This window comes from Trichomycterus rosablanca, chromosome 17, assembly GCF_030014385.1.
Source record: "Trichomycterus rosablanca isolate fTriRos1 chromosome 17, fTriRos1.hap1, whole genome shotgun sequence".
Taxonomy (NCBI): Eukaryota; Metazoa; Chordata; class Actinopteri; order Siluriformes; family Trichomycteridae; genus Trichomycterus; species Trichomycterus rosablanca.
In genome coordinates, this window is record NC_086004.1 from 26021989 (window position 1) to 26043395 (window position 21407).

Below are 21407 nucleotides of genomic sequence, written 5' to 3' on the forward strand. Positions count from 1 at the left end.
GAGATATAACAAAATCTAATTTGACCAAAGGAAAATAGTAAGTCAATAAATATCCAGTATTAATAGGTCAGGTGCTCCTCTTCAAGAATAATTTTTTTTAACTAAATGGGCACAAATTCTTACACACACTCCAAAATCTTTGAAAAGTCTTACCGGAAGACAGGAGATTACTTCATATCAATGCCGATGGGTTTGGAATGTGATGATTAGCAAGATAATGAGGTGTCCACAAACTTTTAGACATACAGTGTGTGTGTCTGTAATAAAAAGCTGACCTCTACTTACCAAAGCCATGAGGAAAACAAAATCATTTTCTCTGCTAACAAACCTGCCTTAACATATCAACAATATCACAGATCAACAAGCTTTTTATAAGTGAGTAAAGCAAAACGAGCTCTGAAATATTGAGTGCGTTGGGACTTCAGCACGGAAACAGCATTGGAAAACCAATCTGGAGGGACTCACAAGCTTAAAATCCTTTTATTTATGACTTAATGGCTGGCTTATGTTTCCAGAACCGGATGTTATGACACTCGTGGGATATTGCTAAATCTGTAAACTAGTAAAAAATGAATGTGCACAAGCGAGTGGAAATGACTGATCCTGTAAAGTGGTGTTCCAATCCTGGAAATTCTAATTCTATCCCAGATCTTTAGACTTCAAGATAAACAGTGGAAAACAAACCAAGTGTCACATTGTTGTCTCTTTTTTCCCATACTGTTAGTGTTAGACACTGTTAGTGTATTATTTTTTATTTCCTACTCCCTACTTACCCTCTTTTAATCAGATAGTTCTATTTCTTGTAGGACTCCACCTGAATTAGACGTTCAAGTCTATTAATCTATTAATGAGTCTATTAATGCCAACAATTACAGCAATAATAATAACCTGAGTTAAGGCTTTAACAAGAACTCACCTGTGCTGGGGTAGCCCAGAGTGCTAGGATCACCTCCTGGGTTTAAAGACACCCCAAATATTTTTCTCCAGATCTGCTGATCCTCAGGTACGTCACAAGGATCCACATAGAGAAGAGCGCCACCAAAGCCCATTTCAGCAATACGAGAAAGCTGTTGAGACAAGGTCAGAAATTTCTAGCTTGACTGTACCCACTGCTCATTAACCTGACGAGGAGCTTCAACATGCAGCGGTTTGGTTGTCATGTCAAGAAAATGTGCATCAGGCTGCTGTCAGAATCCAAATGTTTATAAATGTGAGTGAACTGGAGTGAAAAGTTTTTGGGTACAGAGGGATGGAGAGCATGTTTCTGCTGTGTTGGTGGGTAAGCAGAACAGTTTAGCCTGGCAAAGCAAGCCACTTGAGAAAAGTGCTAGCCTTCAGGCTGTATATTTTACACACACATACACACACACACACACACACACACATGCACCCTGCTGCATGTATAACTCTGTAAAACCTCAACAATGAGTGAGCACACATACAGGAAAAGTCTACTTCAAACAATGGTGGTCTGTCATGAGGCAGGATGGACTGATGAATGGCTTTAAAATGTAAATAATGCTTTTAAAAAATATTATATATATATATATATATATATATATATATATATATATATATATATAGTAAATTAATTTCTAAAATGTATTGAAGCATTTTGGAATTTGAAGAATATTGTGGTATAAATAACACATAGCGGCGCAGCGCTCTTTTACACTAGCCCACCATCGCTGAGATCCAGGTTCAACTCTTAAGGGTGCTATCGGCCTGTCAGGCATGTACACAAACATAACTGGTTATAACTGGAGGGGAGGGAGGTGTTATGGTTGAAGTGATGGATTGGCACCCTGTTCAGGGTTTTCATGCTTTGTGCCTAGTGTTGCCCAGTGGAACCGCTGAGACCCTTAAATTAATTCATTATTGGGGCCGCTCAGGTGGCGCAGCAGTAAAAACACACGCTGGAACCAGAGCTGGGATCTCGAATACATCGTATCGTGCCGGCTAAGGCTGAGCGGCCACATGAACAACGATTGGCCTGTTGTTCAGATGGTCGGGACTAAGCCGGATGGGGTCTCTCTCTCTCATGACTGGTGCAATTATGACCTCTGGCTGATTGATGGTGCCTGCACAGAGATGAGAAAAGAGTGCTCTCAGGGTGTGTCTCTCCGTACACAACGCTGAGCTGCACTGCACTCGTCAAAGTGTAGGTGATAAAATGCATGCGGCTGCTGCCCACGCGTCGGAGGGGGCGTGGTTTAGCTTTCTTCTCCTCAATCAGAACAGGGATCAGCATTGGTGGAGAGGAAACATGACACAATTGGGCAATTGGACGAGCTAAAAGGGAGAAATAGGGGAGAAAATGCATAAAGAAAATATATTTTTTTAAATTAATTAATTACTAATGAATTAATATTAGACATTAGACATAATATTAGACATTAGACATAATATTAGAATTAACATTAAACTTGAGTTTATCAAGCTACATACCTCCAGGTTAACAAATTTAGCTTGAAGGCACGTGAGCTCAGCTTATTTTAAGATAACATCACAGGCGTCTAAAGCATCAGATCCAATAATGTTAACGTGTAAAAACAGGACAGATACTTTTTTTCCTACTCTTTTTTTTCTTTTTTTAGAGGGCTTGCAGGTGATTAGGCATGTCTAGGATGGGGGCATTTCCAATTTACATATTCATAAAGTCTGGATTTATTGATAGGGTAAACGTGTAGGAATTTTAAACTGCCAGGTAAGTCGATTCATTATTCATCGTGGGAAAGAAAACAAAAACATTTTGTAATCAAAACAAGTTTGGGGTGACTTTAAAGGCACCTGAGCATCTAGTACATAATCCCACAGGCAGAGATTAATGGATCGGCTGAGGCGCATTAGCACATCATCAAGTTCCAACAGTAGCGCGTTCGTCTCCGGATAATGCTGTGAGGACATTCGGTACAAGGACGCACATGCCATTGGGGGATGTAGCATAAAAGACCCTTGGCATCTTGCATCTGTATAAAGAGATGAAAATGACCTTTCTCTCAGGGATAAAGATAAATGGAATCCGTTTTGAAAATCACCGAGGCAGGATTACTGATAATAATGAGGACCGTGTGAGTGCTTTGTGGCTGCTGTAAGCAACAGAAAACAGCGGTCCCGTTCATGGCCCTGTGAACCGTATGTTAAGTGTTAACACCTTGTTATTCAAAGAAAAATATAAGAGGAACAATGAACACAAAGGACTTGACATTTCCTGACACACATTACAGCGCTGACATACTGTTACCCCAACATGAAGAATCTTCCAATTGTCCATATGTTGTTTTTTATAAATTGGTATAAAAGAAAGCATCATCAAAATGAAGAAATATTTTCTAAGCATGATTGTTGTACTACTGCATTTTCAGGCTGTAGGCTGTACATGTAAATGGGATATAAACATTTATATGATGCTTCAAAATCGTGTGAAAAGCATTCTCAAAAGAGTGGAGGCTGTTATAGCTGCAGAGGGAAGAGGGCACCTCCATGTGAAAAGCAATGGTTTTAAAATAAGGTGAGGTGTCATCATGTGGTGCGCCTGGAGCCCAGGGGGTTAAAGGCCTTGCTCAGGGGCCCAACACTGGCTGCAATGCAGCATGCAACATTGCGCACAGTCAAACAAGCTTCGCATATTCCGCTCAGGTGGCACCACGCTCACGCTGGAACACCAGAGCTGGGATCTTATATATCGAATACATCGCATCGAGTCTCAGCTCTGCCTGCCAGTTGGGCTTAGCGGCCACATGAGCAACGATTGGCCTGTTGTTCAGATAGGGGCGGGATATTAAAGCCGGATGGGGTCTCTCTCATAACTAATGCAATTACGGCCTCTGCTGGCTGATTGATGGCGCCTGCACAGAGACGGGAAAAGAGTGCGCAGATCAGGGTGTGTCTCTCCATACACAGTGCTGTTCTGATCACACTAATCAAAGTGTAGGTGACAAAATGCATACGGCTGCTACCCACCTGTCGGAGGGGGCGTGGGTTAGCTTTGTTCTCCTTAATCAGAGTGGGGATCGGCATTGGTGGAGAGGAAGCATGACGCAATCAGGCAATTGGATTCGCTAAAAGGGACAATTGCATTATTATGAACACTGATTGTGCTTTGTTAGCCAAGTTGAGCTTTAAGTTGCTGATTTGGCTTTTGTGTGGGAGCTTCCAACCCTATACCAAGGTTAAGCTTGCTTGACTGTGGACAGTGTCACCGGGTAGTTGCAGAAATCATTAACATTTTAAAAGGGAAATAAAATATCTATTACAAGTGTTTGAGTTAAGTGTGTGTAAGGTTTGACTTCAGCTATCTCTCTATTGAAAACAAAAGTCTCTTCTGAAGTGTTAATGCACTATAAGATCGATTAAAAAAATCCTAGTTTGGGGCGATGAATTAATTAGATATAAAGTATATACAAAAATCATAAATAAATTGTGATGTTTCTCTGTTTGCTTCTACATCAAAGGTTGTTTTGCTCTATCCGGTTTACTTGGTTATAAGAGCTGATAAGTATCATCATTTTGCAACTGATCATTTAAAGAGGAGCAGTTAAAAATCTTGATCCACATGGACTATAGGACTAAGCACTTATTTTAAAGAAAATCAATAACCCTCCTGAACAAATGCTGCCCGCGAGGACCTCGTGCAAGGATGGAATTTAAAGCAGAAGCAAAAACATCAGAAGGTCAATATTTCCTTCTCTATTCAGGAATAATAGCTACGTTTAAACAGTGAAGATACACCAGGGATTCAGAAAGTAGTCAGACCCTTTGACCTTTTACACACTTTACTGTGTTGTGAATGTAATTTTGAATGGATACAGATGTCATTCCTACCATCAACCTACACAAAGTTACCCATAATGACAGAGTGAAAACATGCTTTCAGCATGTAGCCGCCCCACTGGCAGCAATTATATCTGCATGTTTGTTTCAATACGTCTCTGAAAGCTTTTTACGCCTGGATTTGTGTAATTTATTCCATTCTTCATTGCAAATCCTTTCAAGTTCCTTGAGATTGAATGACTAGCATCTGTGAACTTAACACAAACATAATGGATATTATACAGCATACACCGATGAGGCATAACATTATGACCACATTCCTAATATTGTGTTGGTCCCCCTTTTGTTGCCAAAACAGCCCTGCAACTGTGATGATGCACTGAGTATTCTGACACCTTTCTATAAGAAACCAACATTAAACTTCTGTTGGATCGGACCACACGGGTCAGCCTTCACTCCCCACATGCATCAATGAGTCTTGGCAGCCCATGACCCTGTCGCCGGTTTACCACTGTTCCTTCCTTGGACCACTGTTGATAGATACTGACCACTGCAGTCTGGTAACACCCCACAAGCTGCAGTTTTGGAGATGCTCTGACCATCCTCATAATGTTATGCCTGGTCGGTGTATGTCTGTGTAGCTTTTACATCATTTATTTATTTTACAAAGATTTGTGTTTTCCGATTGAGGCACTGTTGCCTCACAGCAAGAAGGTCCTGGGTTCTATCTCCAGGTAGAGCTGTGTGGAGTTTGCATGTTCTCCCCGTTTCTGTGTAGGTTTCCTACGGGCGCAAGGCACACAGTAACACCCTGGACGGGGCGCCAGTCCATCGCAGACACACACATATACACACACCCATTCACCTATAGGGCAATTCAGTGTCTCCAATTAACCTGACTGCATGTTTTTGGACTGTGAGAGGAAACCGGAGCTCCCGGAGGAAACCCACGCAGACACGGGGAGAACACGCAAACTCCACACAGAAAGGACCCGGCCCGCCCCACCTGGGGATCGAACCCAGGACCTTCTTGCTGTGAGGCGACAGTGATACCCACCGAGCCACTGTGCCGCCCCTCAGTGAATAAGTAGTACACCATATTAAATCCATATGGACACTGTTTACAGGTGGAACTAAAACACTGGCCTGTGGTTGACTTTCGGGTCCAGACTGCACCCTGGGTTAAATCAGTACACTTACGAGTCTTTTGACAGGTATGTGATGTCCTATTACAAGTTTCACAATGCTAGAGATGGGATGCTGTGGTCTGCAGATAACAATAAATGCCTTTTTGATGTATGAAACAAACAAGCTTTTTAAAAAAGCAACTACAACTACAGTGCATTATGATGCCCTCTCTTCTGTGGGTAAACAATTTACACATACTGGCTAGGATGATAAAAAACAGTTTTCATCAATTGCTCTGATGTAAAATTTCAAGGCCTGCGTGCCCATAGTTAATGCTTTTTTCAATGGACTGGAGTTGGCATGGGTACTTCAACTGGTCTGCGACTTCGTAGCCCCACACACAGAAGGGTTTGACACAATGTGTTGTTATACATTCAATTCATTGCTAGTATTAAAATTATTTGTAATTTAATTCAATGTACCGGATGTTAAAGCCTTCGTGGGGCGGCACAGTGGCTCTGTGGATAGCACTGTCGCCTCACAGCAAGAAGGTCCTGGGTTCGATACCCAGGTGGGTTGGTTTGGGTCCTTTCTGTGTGGAGTTTGCATGTTCTCCTCGTGTCTGTGTGGGTTTCCTCCGGGTGCTCCGGTTTCCTCCCACAGTCCAAAGACGTGCAAGTGAAGTGAATTGGAGACACTAAATTGTCCAAGACTGTGTTCGATATAAACTTGTAAACTGAAGAACTTTGTAACATTACTGTGTAATGAGTAACTACCGTTCCTGTCATGAATGTAACCAAAGAGTGTAAAAGATGACGTTAAAATCCCAATAAACAAACTAACATAAAGCCTTCATGTCTTCTGGCATCAATGAGTCTTGGCCAACCAACAACCTGTCGGAGGCTTGTGGCTCATCCCACCTCTGACCACTGTAACTGGGTATTCACCATTCCTCCCTTGCTCTTTTGAAAATACTTATAATAAAATAAAATAAAATACTGTAAATAAACCCCCCTAACACTAATTGAAGAGAGAAATGTTTTTACATACTGTGTACAGTAAGGGTGTGGGTCCTAGTTTCAGCAAAGCTATTTTATTGGTCACATTCATCTCAGTTCTGATCCGTCTCAAATTTTCTGAGCTTCCGTACTGCACGTCCACCACTTCTGCCTTAGAAACAAAACAGATTCACAAGGGTTAGAAACATGATAGAAATACATAAACGCCGATCCTAATGATCACATTCACTAATTTCAGCTACACTCATCGCTAACAGCTCTGAGAAATCAACTATTCAAAATAAATGTGCTTCAGACTTTGTGTAAACAGTTTGGGAAAGGCTCTTTCGTTTCAGCATGACAGCGCACAAAGCACGGTGTATAAAGACGTAGTTTGGTGAACTCCGAGCAGACTGCAAGCCGGAACAGAACCCTGACTTTAACTTCACTGAACACCTCTGGGATGAATCCAAATCAGGCCCATCCATCCAACAGCAGTGCCTGACCTTACAAATCCTTTTTCCGTTCTTTAAAAGGGTTGAAATTTCCAGGCACATGCTTTAAAATGCTGTGGAAAGCCGTACCTGAGGAGTGGTGGCTGTTATAACTTACAAGAAGATGAATTAATTAAGCTAATTAAGTAATACTTCTTTTTTTAACTTTCACTACTGGGATACAAACTGCCTGTGGAAGTACTGTCAACACAAGAACTTGGGATTTTGACTGAAAACCATTATGCCCAATCACAATCATCGTCTGGACTAAGGTAAAGCAGCCAAGCTTTGGACTCTGGAGCAGTGAAAATATGTTCTTTAGTGTAACCAATTATGCTTTACTATCACACAGTGAGGTGACAGAGGAACGCTACAGCTGTCTAACAACATTCTTTTATTAACTGCTTCATTCTGGTTATAGTTGCCGTGGAACTGGTGCCACCCAAAACTGGTGCAAAGCAAGAATACACCTTAGATTAAGCACCAATCATCACAGGGCAACACACACTTACACCTTTACTCACTCACTCATACTTAGAGGCCAAAAGATCAGCCAATTTACATAGGGGTTGTTTTTGAAGGTGGCAGAAAACCAGGGTACAAGCATGTCCCATCTAGTACATACCAGGCTGCCTAAAAAGTGAGGAATGAATCCATGTCCAAAAACTTTAATGGGAGATAATATAATAAGGTTGTTTTTGATACATTATTAATTACATAAATAAAACCTGCATCTATTATATGCTAATCTAATTTTATTTGACCCTTCTTTAATTATTCCACTGTTAAAAAATTAAATAATAATAATAACAATAACAATAATAACAATAATAATTATGCTGATTGATCATGATGATGACAATAATAATAAAAATAATATAATAATAACAATAATAATAATAATAATTACAATAATAACATAATAATATTAATATAATAATAATAATAATAATAATAAACAATAATAAATAATAATAATAATAATAATGATGCTTATTGATCATGATGATAATAATAATAATATAATAATAATAACAACAACAAAACCACAACAATAACAATAACAATAACAATAATAATAATAATAATAATAATAATAGTGGATAACCACTTCAAAATTACAAATGTCTTAAGTGGGCCAAAAATATAAAATATAACTGAGGACATAATGTAGTTACATTCTGTTTATAAATAAATAAATAAATAATTGTAAAGAAGTAACAGGGTAGCAAAAGTAGGATGCTAGTTAGGGCCTGGAGTCTCCGATGCCAATGCATTATCCGTCCTCAATTTATTTGTCAGTAGGCCCAGCAGCAAATTAAATGCAATTCCAGAGAGAAAAGTGCATCTCGTTTGGTTTGGCAGGACTTCAGCGCGGCAGAAATGGGAGATTTATCACACGCGTCAGCGCTGGCATCATACAAGCGTTCTGTCTGGCTCTATGCTAGAGGCGGATAAATTAGAAAACGATGAGATGTGCGCTGAGAAGCTGTCATTAAGGTAATGAAGTTAACGAGGGCATGCATAACAGCGAACCGTTCATCTCCAAAACACTTCGACGCTTTTCACTGAAGAGAGAAAAATAAATTCATGCTTTTATGTTTGAGAGCGAGAATAGAACAGAACAACTAACAAGTGAGCGTTATTTTACAAATACTAGTGAAGCTGCACTGGTCAGTATTTAATTATTTATTATTGTAAAAGAGGTAGATATACACTGATCAGCCATAACATTAAAACCACCTCCTTGTTTCTACACTCACTGTCCATTTTATCAGCTCCACTTACCATATAGAAGCACTTTGTAGTTCTACAATTACTGACTGTAGTCCATCTGTTTCTTTACACACTAAGCCTGCTTTCACCCTGTTCTTCAATGGTCAGGAGCAGGTATTATTTAAGTGGTGGATCATTCTAAGCACTGCAGTGACACTGACATGGTGGTGGTGTGTTAGTGTGTGTTGTGCTGGTATGAGAGAATCAGACACAGCAGCGCTGCTGGAGTTTTTAAATACCGTGTCCACTCACTGTCCACTCTATTAGACACTCCTACCTAATTGGTGCACCTTGTACATGTAAAGTCAGAGACGATCGCTCATCTTTTGTTGCTGTTTGAGTCGCTCATCTTCTAGACCTTCATCAGTGGTCACAGGACGCCGCCCACGGGGTGCTGTTGGCTGGAAATTTTGGGTTGATAAACTATTCTCAGTCCAGCAGTGAAAGTGAGGTGTTTAAAAACTCCATCCGTGCTGCTGTGTCTGATCCACTCATACCAGCACAACACACACTAACACACCACCACCATGTCAGTGTCACTGCAGTGCTGAGAATGATCCACCACCTAAATAATACCTACTCTGGAGTGGTCCTGTGGGGGTCCTGACCATTGAAGAACAGGGTGAAAGGGGGCTAACAAAGCATGCAGAGAAACAGATGGACTACAGTCAGTAATTGTAGAACTACAAAGTGCTTCTATATGGTAAGTGGAGCTGATAAAATGGACAGTGAGTGTAGAAACAAGAAGGTGGTTTCAATCTTATGGCTGATCAGTGTATACAGTATACATTTTTACAAAGTCTACATATGTTCTGATGAGAGTCACAAAACCACCACAGGTTGTGTGTAGTAGCACCAACGTGAGCTACAAGCAAATATATAAATTAGATCAGTTAACAAGCATAGCTTCAGGTATTCACGCTGATTAATAGTGGAGTAAAAAGAACAATTGCACTTTGGTAAAGTGGAGTTAATGAGATTCTTCTGGGTCTCTGGCTGATCTACTAACCAAATGTAAATGGATAATGCCTGCAGTAAGCTCCATTCTTCTACAGACTCCAGGAGGATGTTCTGGCACAAACCCCATTCACTAAAGAACATTTATCTCAAATAAACCCAACCAGAGTCAGAATCGCTCTCATCCTTTAACACAGCAGCGGATGGATTTAGAGGCTGGTTTAGTGGAAACAATAGCTAAATAACATGCAAAATCAGGCTAAAATAAAACCCAGTGAATGAAGTAAGCAAACTATTACGTTCTCAAAAGACGCTGGTCCGTATCAAAAAAGCTAAATCCAATTTAAAAGCGCATAAAAGTAAAGCTTAGCTGGCCAAGCGTCCGCTCTCCTTTTGAAATTAAAACCAGTAATTGCATTGTGTCAGGACTCGATCGTTGCTAATCTGCTGTGGGAAGAAAGAGAGCCAAGGATAAAGCTCATCGAAACTGATTACCCAGGAGACACTTTGGCCCAAGCGAGCACCATAACTACACTCCTAATGTCTCACTGACCCCTGCACGAGTTCATCCTCGTTTAAAATAAAGGCAGCTGTGAGCTCACGTACATTAATCAGTGTTGCCAGGTAATCTCTCCTCTAGTTAGAGATGAAGTCAAACGTTTACATACGCCTAAAGTAAATCGTCTGTCATGCTAGTCTTGGGATCACAACGATTTCTGCAACTGTTCTTGCTTCGTGATTGAAATACATACTTTTAAATTCATACACTGACCAGGCATAACATTATGACCACTGACAGGTGAAGTGAATAACACTGATTATCTCTTCATCATGGCATCTGTTAATAGGTGGGATATATTAGGCAGCAATTGAACATTTTATCCTCAAAGTTGATGTTAAAAGCAGGAAAAATGGACGAGCGTGAGGATTTCAGCAAGTTTAACAAAGGGCCAAATTGTGATGGCTAGACGACTGGGTCAGAGCAATGGGTCACATCAAGGCACCTACAGTCGTGGACTGAGACTACCTGCCGAGGCGCACTACAGAACGTCACAGGATTTCATTTCTACCAGAAGGTATCAGTCTGTACACCTCCTCCCCCCCTTCTGTAAATAGGACAGCTGAAATAATGGACACTGAGAATCACATCAATATCATGTGCAATATACTTTCCAATATTATATTATATGCAATATTACTTTTTTCAAATAATGCACAGAAATGAGACTTTTAATATCATGCACAATACTGCTTTTCAAGTTTTATTTTGACCTTAATACTTGTTCTTACTAAATTTTAAATTTTATTAGGCACTATTTTTACTTTTTTATTCTTATGTTGTTGCATTTTTTCTGTAATTTTTTTTTTCTTTAAAATAAATGAAGTCGCTTGATGTTGCTTTGCTTTCTGGTGTTACTGGCTGTGCTCAGTGTCAGACAGTGTAAGATATTAATTATAATAATATAAAATAATATATTACACAAAACAATGATAAAAGCACTTTCAGGCATGAGGTTAGAATTTAAACTCCACCACGTGCTAGGATGCAAAAAGACATTTGCAGTGACAACACGTCTATTGCCCCATACACCGATCAGCCATAACATTAAAACCACCTCCTTGTTTCTACACTCACTGTCCATTTATCAGCTCCACTTACCAAATAGAAGCACTTTGTAGTTCTACAATTACTGACTGTAGTCCATCTGTTTCTCTGCATACTTTTTTAGCCTGCTTTCACCCTGTTCTTCAATGGTCAGGACCCCCACAGGACCACTACAGAGCAGGTATTATTTAGGTGGTGGATCATTCTCAGCACTGCAGTGACACTGACATGGTGGTGGTGTGTTAGTGTGTGTTGTGCTGGTATGAGTAGATTAGACACAGCAGCGCTGCTGGAGTTTTTAAATACCGTGTCCACTCACTGTCCACTCTATTAGACACTCCTACCTAATTGGTCCACCTTGTAGATGTAAAGTCAGAGACGATCGCTCATCTATTGCTTATTGTTGTTTGAGTTGGTCATCTTCTAGACCTTCATCGGTGGTCACAGGACTCTGCCCACGGGGCGCTGTTGGCTGGATGTTTTTGGTCTGTAGACTATTCTCAGTCCAGCAGTGACAGTGAGGTGTTTAAAAACTCCAGCAGCATTTCTGTGTCTGATCCACTCATACCAGTACAACACACACTAACACACCACCACCATGTCAGTGTCACTGCAGTGCTGAAAATGATCCACCACCCAAATAATACCTGCTCTGTAGTGGTCCTGGGAGAGTCCTGACCATTGAAGAACAGCATGAACAAGGGCTAACAAAGTACACAGAGAAACAGATGGACTACAGTCAGTAATTGTGGAACTACAAAGTTCTTCTATATGGTAAGTGGAGCTGATAAAATGGACAATATGTGTAGAAACAAGCAGGTGGTTTTAATGTTATGGCTGATTGGTGTATATAGGCATCTAAAAATTAAGATGTCCTTATAGATGGCCCATTCAGATGATTTTTGGGCAACAGATTGAAGATCATAGGAACAAGAAATCGAGAGAGTTAGATTTTTTTGGAGGTTTGGTTTTGTGGAGAGACTCTGTCCTGGATGGAGCACTGGCCTTAACCACACTGAACACTTTAAATGAACTGCAACAGTGATTTAAAGTCAGGCTTTCTCATTCAAGATCACTACCACAGTCTTACAGTGTAATGATCAATAAAACACGTGTTATACTGCAAGTTTCTTCAAGCCACGTCACATCACTAAGCTACAATATCAGCTGTCAAGATGTTCTGAGGTACGTCAGTCTGTAAAGTGTCACACAAAAACCTTATATCATCAAAAATCTGTCAACTGACCTTGATGTAAGCCTGACATCAACACTGATAAGAGTCAATATGACAGCTGTTGCCTGTGGAATAAGTAGGTTCATGCACACTATATGACCAAAAGTATGTGGACACACTTCCTAATTATTGAGTATGCAATCAATTGTATAACATGAATTATGTGCATCCAACTTTGTGGCAACAAAGCATGACTGTGACCTTGTGAGCAAAGCAAGGTCATGTTTTAATGACTTCGGTATGGTGGATGTCCAGTGCTTGACCACAAAACTGCTCTTTTTTTTAACTGGGAGGGCACAAATTCCCACGAACATATGCACTCCTGACTGGGCATGCTACTGATGGTGGGATCTCCTCCCAGACCGGGATCAGGGCATCAATGAGCTCCTGGACAGTCGGCAGTACTTGGCAGTGTTGGGTGCACTGATGCATAAAGACCCAGAGGTTCTTAAAAGGATGTATATCTTGTTTTAGATATGGGTGTTTACGTGTGTGGTCAGGTGTCTACATAATTTTGGCTCTGTAGTGTATGTGTCACGTAGCCCTGTGTGCAATACATATTTATACCTTTAGACTTCCTCCAGCTGAGTAGGCTGCAAAGGCAAACCCATCGTCTCCATTAAGCTTGGTGTTACAGTCTCCTCCACTGGGCAGGTAACACTTCTCATCGGTCATATCAGTAATAGTGTTTGGGGAGGGTCCAGGTGAACCGACGAGGACAGTGTAATTGATCAGCTGGACAGTCTTTAAGCCAATATCTTTCCAGTACTGGACAATGTGGTTTGCTCGGTCCTCCACGCTGAGCTCAGACAGGGAGTCAAAATTTCTGTGGGAGAGATAAAGAATCAAAAATGTTTATACAGATCAGAAAAAGTGGGGAGGTCATGGTAGCAGTAAGATCTCCTTGATATCTAATTGACTTTCCTGGGAACCACTAAACAACCAAGATTTTAGTGACAAAGATGGCACTGGCAGTACTTTACACTGATTAATCACCCTGAGTCCATCCATATTTTTCAGTTTTTTGTACCTTGGTAACACCCCAAACTTTAGTCATACTTCAGATCATCAGAAACTACACCATGGTTGCCAGGATGGCACTTGCTACCCCTGACAGTAGATTGGCTAACCTCAAACTACAACAAACTAGTTACCATAACTTTTGTTTACATGTTTTGACATGACAGTCAATGAAAATAAAATCATCAACCCACTAAGGCCCACACATAACTGTACGCACTCCAGACAATGTCTAGACATGCTTGGGATGAGACGGTTGATTGTGTTTTGGGTGATCTCCTCTCAGACCTCGATCAGGGCATCATTGATCTCTTAAACAGTCTGTGGCACTACTTGGCAGCATCGGGTGCACTGTTTCATAATGTCATCGAGATTCTCAGTTGGATTCAGGGCCAGTCAATGGTGTCAATGCCTTCATCATCCAGGACGGCCTACACATTCTGGCCACATGAGGCCGGGCATTGTCCTGCACCAGGAGGAACCCATGGCCCACTGCATCAGCGTAATGTCTGACAGATGCTCTGAGGATTTTATCCCGGTACCTAACAGCAGCCAGGGTATCAATAGCTATCAAGTGAAGGTTTGTGTAAAAGTCCAAGAATATGCATCTCCAGACCATGACTGCCCCACCGCTAAACCGTTCACTGAGTCTATTTCTGACAGTTTGGTAGCTTTCTGAAGGTCATTTTGCAGGACTCTGGCATTTCTCCTATCTAAAATGATTTAGTCTGACAAGTAAAGAATCAGAAAGGGTGCGTTTACTTTCTCAGACCACTGTAGATAAAACTGTAAACGATACAGGTGTCTATCATATTAATAGCAGTCTCAATGACAAGTCAACAAAACCCAGATAATTACGCACAAGGCTCATCATCGTTAGAGTAATTAGTACGCTGTTGACTGTGTTAACATTGGCATTTCTCAAAGAGTTAGACGCCTTTAATGATCCAGACAGCACTTATGAGTCATAGCAAGGAGTCTGGGACTTAACACAGACCTGCGTCATTAGACTTCAGATGAGCTTTAGTTAACGTGATGATAAATATCATTGTACTCTGAAGCATTAGTCCTCAGACCAACGGATGCAGTGTTTTATAAATGAGAGCGGGAGAAGAATGATTTTACATTACAGAGTTTTACATTACAGAGTTTTACATTACAGAGTTTTACATTACAGGGAGATGAAGATGTGCCAGCATGGCATGTCAGTTCTTTACATATATTATGACAACCTACAAGGAAGTCTGTAATTATCGACTTATTTTTGTAGTTTTGTGTTTTTTAGAGTATAAAGACTCATTCTGTTATTCTAGGACAGCTAAGTGACAGCTTTACCCACTAATTTGCTTTAACACTGGTACGCAATTGCTGAAAAGTACCAATGCAGGTGTGGCACAAAGCACTGAGGTTAACAATGGCAGATAGGAAAAAAAGCACATCAATGTATATAGTTATTGATGAGCACCAAATTACAACCATTTATTTACTTACAATTACATGACTGTCATAACTGGGGTAAAACTTTTCCCTTAAAAAAAAACACTCCTGCACTCCAGCTACGAATCATGTGCCCATAAAACAATGTAAATATGTTTAGAGATCATTATAAAGTGTAAATGACATCTAACAATGCCTGACATAAGCTTGTAAAATTGCTCATTACACTACAACAGGGTTTTTCAAACTATTTTTCAAGCCACCCACAATTTGTCCATTATTTTTGACGCAACCCAGGCAACACAATGCATCTTACTCTCTTTATACAAGATGTAACCAAAAGCCTCCACAAGGGGGTGTTTGTCTAAAAATGTATTTCATTATTATTATTTTACTCTGCAACCCATTTTTTTCGGCCCTTAGGTGGGTCGCCACCCTGGGTTTAAAATCCTTGCACTATATGGCCAAAAAAAGTTCAGGTCCTCATTGCTACCCACTACTAAAAAGTATATAGTTGCTTTTAATTTTGTGCAAAAAGTTTGGGGAAGGCCCTTTTCTGTTCCAGCAAGACACATAATGTGTGTGGTGTGAAGGAATTTCTGCAGACTGCACAGAACCCTAACTTCAACCTTATTGAACATCTGTGGAATCAAGGCCGTAGCTATGAATTGAATATTTGAGGAACTGAATCTATGGGCACAGGGTGATGGTGGGGGGTCCTGCTATTCTAAACTGACAGATTATAACATTACGCAAAGCTAATGAGAGGAATGTATGTATTATTAATAATTCTTACATCAGTATATGGAGGGGGGGGGGGCATTTAAGCATATTTGAATATATACGGGCATGTCCTTTGCACCAATAAATAAATAAATAAATAAAAAGGGGGTGGGGGCAAACTTTAATAAATGCGTATAGGTTTAGAACAGTATGTTTATCACGACCATGGTTAAATGTGCACATTATTTGGTGGTACATAATAGTAGTACTATCAAAAGCAACATGATAATGCACAGTAAACATAACATAAAGAAGCTAATTACTTAAAAATTGTAAAATTACCTGATATTGTATCTGCATTTTATTACTGTATTATCTTTTTTATACATCAGAGTGCATTCATTCATTCATCCATTCATTACACATGCTTTATGATCCTCAGTACACATAATGCATTTTTATTTGAATAAAAGGTATTCTATACAATAGCACAAAAAAAACAACCATAAAAAGTCACTGCAGAAAAGAACATTTGCTGTTAGCATTTTGCATTCAGCTTTTTATTATACTTCCTATAATTCACAAGGACATTGTGCTGTTTTTACTTCAGTACAATAAAACCCCAGACATGACAGAAATCCAGCAACCTTCAAAACATTTCAATCAAACAGACTGGAAATGCTTTTCCTGCTGCCAACACGATGGAGGCCATCGATAAATTCCATCGTATTTCTGTGCATTTTTATTACTCAATACAAATGCTGAACATCAGGGAATAAAACTTCATCAATTATTCAATAGTAAATACATTATTTATGAGTATTTACAGAATTATGTGTAAGTATGTAGATGTATGTAGATGTTCAAAGAAGCTTTAAGGGGAAGAAGATTTTCATGTGATGATGTGAAAGCAGTGGTGCATCAGTGGCTACACGCTCAACCAATTTTTTTTTGCTTATGGCATTAAAAAAAAAAAAATTCTACAATTACTGACTGTAGTCCATCTTTTCCTCTGCATGCTTTGTTAGCCCCCATTCATGCTGTTCTTCAATGGTCAGGACCCCCACAGGACCACCACAGAGCAGGTATTATTTGGGTGGTGGATCATTCTCAGCACTGCAGTGACACTGACATGGTGGTGGTGTGTTAGTGTGTGTTGTGCTGGTATGAGTGGATCAGACACAGCAGCACTGCTGGAGTTTTTGAACACCTCACTGTCACTGCTGGACTGAGAATAGTCCATCAACCAAAAATATCCAGCCAACAGCGCCCCGTGGGCAGCGTCCTGTGACCACTGATGAAGGTCTAGAAGATGACCAACTCAAACAGCAGCAATAGATGAGCGATTGTCTCTGACTTTACATCTACAAGGTGGACCAACTAGGTAGGAGTGGACAGTGAGTGGACACGGTATTTAAAAACTCCAGCAGCGCTGCTGTGTCTGATCCACTTATACCAGCACACAACACACACTAACACACCACCACCATGTCAGTGTCAGTGCAGTGCTGAGAATCATCCACCACCTAAATAATACCTGCTCTGTGGGGGTCATGTGTGGTCAGACCTTGATGTTGGACGCAAAAGCCTGGCACACACTTAAGGTTTCAAAAGCATTACAATTCATCCCAATGTTGTTCAATAAGGCTGAGGTCAGGACTAAGTGCAGGCTATTGGAGTTCCTTTACAGCAAACTTGTCAAACCGTGTCTTTATGGAACTTACTTTGTACACAGGGCAGTGTTGATGGCTAAGGAAAAAAAGTCTTCCCCAAACTGTTGCCACAAAGTTGGCAGTTCATTTTGTGTTAATTTCATCATAATTCATTTTATGTAACTGATGTTCTTCACTTGTTAGTATTAGGTATGACTGACTGGTATTTAACTCAATAATCAGAAGGGTTGTCCACATACTTTTGGCCATAGGGTTTAGAACTATGCAAATGCTATTCTCAACAATCTGTTTTCTTACACATAACAGATATTTCATTATAAAAACATGTGGCACAGTCATAATTACTTCGTCAAAGTCAGGAATGCCTCAGAGACAAGGCCAGTAGAGCTGATGGCACTGTATACAGACAGAAAGCAGAACTGGCAGAGCTGATGCCCATACCGCGGGGTAACGCTCTCAACAGCTTGCCATGATGATGAATACCCACTTCTGGGCCTGGAGAAAAACCACCACTGTCGCACAAGCTCAGTCTAATGGCTGCCGATGGGCCAAAACAAACCAGAGTTTTCCGGGATGGCACAGTTTTTTTGTGCCATCTGTTGCTGGGGCAGATATAGATATCTCTCTAAAGCATCTCTCTATTTGTGATGAGAGAGAAAGAAAGAAAAGAAAATAAACCCCACTAGTAAACCTGTCTTGAGGCATTCATGAATTGATTAGACTGAATATTTTAAAGACTTTGTACTGCCTTGTGTCAAACGCTTTAATGCTTAACAAAAGTCTTAAAGAAATCCTGGTACTGTTAGGGCACATTCACATAAGAAAACCGTTTTTGCGCCTGCTGTGCCGTTTCCTATGAAGTGGCCACATTGTGCTTACGATTTTTGTGCTTGCCGCTGGACTCAAAATTCACTTGATTGAACTTTGACCCAGTTTGCTGCTGTCTATTTCAAAGTGCCTCGAATAAGACGAACTGTTTCACATGACGTGGTAAAAGCGACTCAACAAGTATGAACAATGCTTAACATGAACAAAACTTAACCTAACTTATTGTATTAAAGCAACAAGTGAATCTGGCTGGACAAAGATTGGCTGTTGTTCACAGGGTGGGATGAGCCGGACCAGGGTTCCAATAACTGATGCAATTACGACCTCTGCTGGCTGACTGATGGCGCCTGCACAGAGTTGGGGAATAATGCTAATTGGGGTGTGGCTCTCAGTGCACAAGGCTGATCCGCATATGAACTCGCCTTATGCCGGTGAAAAGAAGTCGGTACTGCACATGTTTTGAAGGGGGCGTGTGTCAGTTGCGAAGCTCCTCAGTCAGCAGTGGAGGATTGTACTGGTAGAGGTGAAGCGTAACGCAATTAGGGTAATTGGATACGACTAGATTAGAGAAGAAGAAAAAAAAGCGAGGAATTGTATTAGTGGAGGGAAATTATGAGAAGAATAATTAAGAAGTTTAGTGTTCCTGTAACATTCTGTACAACTAGCTAGACATAGTATGTGGACACTTTCGGAGTAAATTTGACAGCTTTTTCACACAAATGCATATTCGTCTCATATTCGCACTTTGATGACGGCAATTTGTTATAATTTTGGTATTTATTTAGGATACGTTTTGTGGTGATGGATGTCTGACAGTATTCAGTATTCGTAAAGTGTGGAGTCGTCTCTATGTGTTAGGTGTTGGTGTGTCAGTCTGGAATGGCCTTTTTCTACTATTCGCTGTCCATAGTGTTTTTCTTGTTTGTTCCTGACATTGGGCTGCATGTTATATAGTTTATTGCTTGTTTGTGTGTTCCATTCGAGTTGCCATATATTGTTGTATTCGTTTATGAGGGGTTTGGTGTCGATTGGTGGAAGTTTGAGAGTGATGATTTCTTCCTCTTGGTACTGTGAAGTTAAAGGGAAAATGTGTTACAGTTCATGTTGTCATTTTAGCCAGTTATTTAAATGCAATGGAGTGGAGTTGATTGGCAGGTGTATTTTTTTTTCTTGGTAAAGGTGGTCGCCAGTGAAAGCTAAGGCAGGGACTATCCTGTTTAACAGAAGCTGTCTGAGTGGCTATTGAACTGATGCGGAATGCTATTATAGATGATAATACCAACAGAAAAACAGCAATAAGGCTTCCTCCATATGAACATGCTCAGCCTTTACTTTTCCCAGCAGAGTTTGAGAGCATATTAAGCTAGAGAAAAAAAAATGTCCAACCTCGCTGACCTTCAGCTTCACACATCGAACAATAATGAAAGATTTAATTCAAAGTGTATCATTTTATTTGTTAACTGTTTGGAAACAAGAAATATGAAACATTTTTTTTTCACAGTGTGCATTTTAAAGTTCTTTTAATGGATATTTAAATCGAAATCAGATTGCATCAAAGCCACATTATTGGCCAATAATCTGTAAAAAATAATGGCAACAAATAGATATGATGTTACTATGTTATTTAATGCTTATAAATGTGTTATTAAAGCCCAACTGAGCTACCTTTAAAATAAGATGACAGGTGGGGGGGACTAGAAGCTTCGCTCATTTGTTACGAGCAAGGAAAGCATATCTGTATGCACAAAATCTGGTCTTTTTTTTGCTACTGTAAGACAGGGTCATTATTCAGAAATGGAGAAAAAAGTGTGTAAAGCCTTTAGAGACCCTACATGGGTCACGCTGCATTACAATGCATTAGATTAAGTCTGAGGTGTTTGCTCCCTGCCAGCTAGCAAATGATCTCCACTGGACAGAATAACCAATAGACTGGAACACAGGCTGTGTTTATTCAGCGTGGCTAAAGGGTGTGTGGAATACAAGGTCATCACCAAAAATAAATAAATAAATAAATAAATAAAATAATAATAAAATAAATAATAAAAAAAATTAACAAAAATTTAAAATAGATACAATTAAATAATAAATCTATAAATAAATAAATAGTCAATAAATAAATTAACAAATACAGCAAATAATGAATAAAAATAAATAAATTTAAATAAATAAAAATAAATAAAAAATTTATTAAAATTATAATTTATTATTATTACCAAATATATAAATAAAAATTAAATAATTAAATTAAATAAAAGTGTATTAATTTAATTAAATAATAAGTACATAATTCAATAACAAATAAATAAACAAAAACAAATTAAATAAAATAAGTAAATTTAATCCATCGTGGGGTCTTGGCCATCCCCCCTCAGACACAGCACTGCTGAGATTCAGACCCCAAATCACATCAGTAGCGGGTCAGCATGCCCAATTCTTGACTCATCTGCTGTTTACTTGCTAATGTTAAAGAAATACACATTATCTACCCCTGAAATAATGCGTGCATTCCATTCATTTGTAGATTCTTAGCGCATGTAGCAAAGCAGAACATGGAGGAATGAAGGAAGAAAAGATTCAGGAGATAAATAAGACCCTTTCTCACGTGGAGATAAAGTCAAGTGAAAATGAAAAGCAAGAGATGAGAGAGGAAGAAGCTTTATGTGCTAAAATGGAAAAGGCACAAATATACGTCAGCACAGAAAAACACCAGCAGGTGGTTAGATGAAGAAATAAAGTGTTTCTCTACTGAACGATGTATGA

At 39.7% G+C, this 21407-nt stretch overlaps 1 protein-coding gene across 1 annotated transcript in view; it reads right to left on the reverse strand.

Moving 5' to 3' along the window:
• LOC134331899 (inactive N-acetylated-alpha-linked acidic dipeptidase-like protein 2) overlaps positions 1 to 21407 on the reverse strand; it is a 196366-nt gene that overhangs the window by 139964 nt on the left and 34995 nt on the right. Inside the window, exons 2-4 of the mRNA XM_063013437.1 lie at positions 13534 to 13792; positions 6952 to 7071; positions 917 to 1067 (exon numbers count right to left, since the gene is read on the reverse strand). Coding sequence (XP_062869507.1) covers positions 917 to 1067; positions 6952 to 7071; positions 13534 to 13792 — 530 coding nt within the window. The remainder of the gene's footprint in view (positions 1 to 916; positions 1068 to 6951; positions 7072 to 13533; positions 13793 to 21407) is intronic.